The sequence below is a fragment of the Coffea eugenioides genome, chromosome 3 (assembly GCF_003713205.1).
Source record: "Coffea eugenioides isolate CCC68of chromosome 3, Ceug_1.0, whole genome shotgun sequence".
NCBI lineage: Eukaryota > Viridiplantae > Streptophyta > Magnoliopsida > Gentianales > Rubiaceae > Coffea > Coffea eugenioides.
Window position 1 is genome coordinate 5,971,575 of NC_040037.1, and position 4,660 is coordinate 5,976,234.

At 45.2% G+C, this 4,660-nt stretch overlaps 1 protein-coding gene across 2 annotated transcripts; it reads left to right on the forward strand.

Annotated features, from left to right (window-relative positions):
* Nucleotides 1-268: 268 nt before the first annotated feature.
* On the forward strand, nt 269-4,660 carry LOC113767061 (probable disease resistance RPP8-like protein 2). Of its 2 annotated transcripts, none has more exons than XM_027311232.1 (4): nt 269-1,538; nt 1,993-3,868; nt 3,994-4,070; nt 4,160-4,660. In XM_027311232.1, the coding sequence occupies exons 1-3, from the start codon at nt 371-373 to the stop codon at nt 4,067-4,069; spliced, it is 3,120 nt and encodes a 1,039-aa protein (XP_027167033.1). In that variant the 5' UTR covers nt 269-370; the 3' UTR covers nt 4,070; nt 4,160-4,660. The 2 variants fall into 2 exon arrangements, with proteins under 2 accessions (XP_027167033.1, XP_027167034.1); XM_027311233.1 differs by having other exon boundaries at nt 4,247-4,660.

Sequence of the window (4,660 nt, forward strand, 5' to 3'; positions counted from 1 at the left end):
AAATGTCGCCGGCCCTGGGTCCTACACCTAAATTGATTATATGCCTATTGACTCCTAAGGGCAAATATGTCATTTGGACAAATTACCCTGCGGTTTCTAAATGACATACCGCAGGTGACATCATCGATGACATGTAGTTAGGTGGGTCCTATGCAAATTAGGTGGGTCCCATTCGGTCACACGCATTTTCTTTTTTTCAGTTCGCCGCAGTATGTATTCATGCTTGCAGGTTCCATTTCTTGTTTTGCCAGAAGAAAGTTAAAAAAGATTTGTAGCTGCACTGCAACTCCTCTTTAATTAAGGATAAGGTAGAGATAGCCCAAGCAGAAGGCAGCAGCAGATTGCTGGATCAAGGAGATCGTACCTGTGGATGGCTGGAGCGCATGCGTGGATGGCGGAAATTGTGTATCGAGTGGTAGACTTGATGATGAAGGAATCTGAGTTGCTGTCCGGTGTGGTAAGCGGCGAAGGATTGGAGGGCCTGGGGTCAGAGCTGCAGCAGATGGGTCGGTTGCTGAGGAGGTCGCCGGAGCAGCAGTGGCCGTCGCTGTGCAACTGGGATGGAGACGTGGAAGAACTGGTGTACGAAACGGAGGATCTGGTTGACAAGCTGATCTATGATGGGCTCAAGTTTGGAGAAACAGCGGAATTAGGTGGCTTGGAGAAATGGTGGCTGTTTAAGAAGTTGTGGTTGGAGTGGGTAATGCCCAGAATGACCAAGGAGGAGGAGTTAGTTGATCTGACTCAACGGATCCGCCTCGTCAACGGTCGATTATTAGCGAGAGCCGCTGCTCGTTATCGAGACGGAATGGCCAAAGCTGTTCCTGCCCTCCCCGGTCAACGGGAAGGAGATGATTTAGTTGATGATAATGTTTGCAAGATGGATCATGCTTGGAAATCACCTTCCCCTCCTGTTGAATCAGACGACCACTTGGATGTTGACGCCATTTGTTCGGAGGACCAAGAAGATGATTTCGTCGTTGTTGGCAGGGAAGACGAGCGGAGGGAGGTGATTTCTAGCTTGCTGGCTACTGGTGACGCCTTCAAAATTATTGGGATATACGGAATGGGTGGAATCGGCAAGACAACTCTCGCCCAAAAGGTATATGGGGACTCCTCCGTCCGCCGCCATTTTGATTGCTTTGCCTGGGCTACGGTGGGGAAGGACTTCCGCACCAGAAGAATTTTGGAAGATTTGCTGCTGCAACATGTCTGCCGAGCGAGGGATGACATGGCCCCATTTTCAGACTTGGACTTGGCTCAGAAGCTTTACGAGTTCCTGCAGTCCAAGAGATTCTTGATTGTTTTGGATGATGTCTGGTCTGCCGATGCTTGGGAGTGCCTCCGCATTGCACTTCCGTCCCGAGAACCAACCGCCAGCAGAGTGCTGCTCACCACTCGGGACGACGGAGTTGCGGACAAGATTGCTTCTTCATCTGCCGACGACAAAGGATTCGTTCACCGGATGAGGTTTCTTAACCCAGACGAAGGCTGGGAGCTTCTCCGCAAGACGGCTATCAGAGGTCACTCTTCTTCTGGTAAAGGCATCATTCCCCCCCTCTTCCCTCTTCCCTCTTCCCATTGGGATTTTTTTTTAATTTTACTTTGAAGTTCACAAATTGCAAACCAAAGGAACTGAAACTTATGTCTCCGGCGTTCAATCACTCGAACCCTCCCCTTTCCTCCTAGTAGGCTCCTCTCCACCTACTTCCTTCTCTCCCCAAAATTGAGCAATAATCAATTTTCCTAGTTCCTTTCCCTGCCAATTCGTACTTCTCCATGGGGTGTCATTCATGTATCCTTTCTCTTCCTCCCCTTTTCTGGTCTTATCATGCATTATTAAGTCTTTTGCGTCTGCATTGCATCAATACTAGCAGGAGTATTTGCTACTTTTTCCTTTCATCTTTTTCATATCTATTATTGGCAGCTCGAGGGGTTTGATCATGCTCAGACGCTTATCTTTCTACTACTTGCTTCTATTTAATTGCTCAGATCCTAAGGTTGATGCGGAACTGCGAGAGATTGCGGAGGATTTAGTAGATCGCTGCCAAGGCTTGCCACTAGCCATCAGGGTGATGGCAGGGTTGTTGGCGTCAAATCCTACACCGCACCAGTGGAAGGCGGTTCACCGCAGTATTGTCTCCTATCAAACCATTGATCAAGGTTCTCAAGTCTCTGCAAAAGTAAACCAGACTTTGGCTTTGTCATACCACTTTTTACCAGAGTATTTGAAGCCATGCTTTCTCTACACGGCTGTGTTCCCTGAGGGTTTTGAGATGGATGTAGGGAGTTTATGCCGATTGTGGCTGGCTGAAGGCTTTATATCGTCAACCCATGGGTCAAGCCAACAGTCAATGGAGGACATCGCACAGCAGTATCTGAATGAACTGGTGGCCAGAAATCTGGTGTTGGTGCAGAAAAAAGAATCCTCACCATTTAGGAGTTTGAGAACCTGCCGTGTTCATGACCTGTTGCGAGACTTGTGCTTACTGAAGGCAGAGGAGCAGAACTTCTGTGACTCCATAAGCTTCAGACACACAAATGACACCGGTCTAGCTTCTTCTTCCCCCATTTTAACTACCAGAATACATAGACTTGCGTTGTCTTTTGAAGACGGGTGTGTGGTTCCCCACAATTGGAATACCATTAAACAGCTTCGGTCCATCTCAATACAGTCCACATCTGATGATCATGGATGTATCTTATCGCCGCACATGTTATCAGAAGTGAAGGACCTCTCGAGGCTTAGGGGGTTATTTCTCTCTGGTTTTAACTACAAAGTATTGAGGTTTCCCTCAGCGACACTGGAGTTATTTCCGCGTCGGTTCTTGAGTATGAGAGATTTACCTAAAGTATTATCAGATCTTACCAACCTTAAACGGCTTCGAGTTTTATTTTTCAGTGGTTTTAACTTTGATGTCATTAGGATGCCCACTGGGATTGAAAAGCTATTCCGCTTGAGATACTTGAGCATTAGAGACTGTAATATCACGCGTTTGCCTCCAACTATTGGCAGCTTGTTGAACTTGGAAACTCTCGACTTAGGGGAAGGCACTTGGATTAGGATGCTCATACCCAGTGAGCTGCAGAAACTGAGCAGATTGAGGCATCTTTTTTTGCCTCGTAGCTATCAGGTCGTCGAGGGTGGCAAATTGCAATTGGATGGGTTGACAAAGCTGGAAACACTTGTTAACTTCGATTCGAGGCAGTGTAGAGTGAAAGATCTGTTTAAATTAACAAAGCTTCGGAAGCTTGTTGCTACCATGGATGTGAATTTTGAGGACCTGGAGGTGGTAATTAACTGCATGGAAACAAGCTTAAACTGCTTACGCTTTTCTTCACTCATTGTCAGAACACATGACTCTGGTAACCATGTTGTTACTCACAAATTATTGCAGTGTGCCAATCTTCACCTTTTGCAAATAGAAGGTCATATAGGCAAGTTGCCTCTGAGAATTTCTCATAGCCTCACTGAAATTTCTTTAATTGGGTCTTTGCTTGATGATGATCCGATGGAAAAATTGGAAAAGCTTCCTAACTTGTGGGTCCTTGCATTGCACAACAATGCCTTTCTGGGGAAGCACATGACCTGTTCAGGCATGGGTATGCCGCAACTCAAATATTTATCCATCTCGAACTTGCGAAACTTGGAGAATTTGACGGTTAAAAGAGGGGGCATGCCCAAGCTTTCTACTTTAGCGCTGGAAGAATGCGAGCGCCTAAAGAATCTGCCTGAAGGACTCAATTTCCTCACGAGTCTCCGGGAATTGACTGTTGCACAGATGTCTCCAGAGTTCATTGACCGGCTTTATGAGAGTCAGGAGGATTTTCGTAAATTCCAGCATGTACCTGTCATTAGAATGTGCTGGTAATTGATTTACCACACCCTTCAAATGAATTAGCAGCAGAGCAATGGATTTTTGCCCTTTTGACTTGATTATGTTGATGCATACTTTTCTTTGTGCTATCATGTAACTTGGGGTTTTATTGTAGGCCTTCTCAAAAACAAAAGATTGTTCCCCTAGCATGCAGACATGGGCTTCAGGTGGCAGGACAAGAGCTTCACTGAGGTAAAAAAATATTTGGCAAAAGTCAAGCATGCTACTGCCATTAAAACCGGCTGTTGATAATTGATTGTTTACTCGTATCTGCCGATCAGCTTCCAAGAAATAGCAGCTTCCTGCATTTTGTTTTTTTGGATTTCATGCCCTTTTCCCTGTTAATGGGCCTTCTCAAAAAACTGAAGACATTCCTCTACCTTGCAAAGTTGGGCAGCTGATGTCGGGAGAAGATATTCAGAGAAACTTTAAAGCTGCATCAAAGATGAGTAGTGTTCACGGCAGTTTGCATGCACTAATGAAAGGAGAGGAATGGTCCAATTTTAACTATTTTTATTGTTTTAACTTGAACCAATGTTACAAAGGTTATCAAGCTCTTAGTAGTACTAGTGTAGATTACAGTTGTCCTACTTATAATCATTGAGTGGAACTTACCTTTTTCTTTCCACTTGTAATGCATGAAGCCATGCATAATACAAGTTAATTCAGGCTTTCATAGCTTGCTTTCCAGTAAGCTGTATAAAAGGTTAAGATTTCAGGTGCTGGATGTTTGTCTGTTGGGCATGGAGCAATACATGAGTTAGGAAATTTCTTTGTTATCA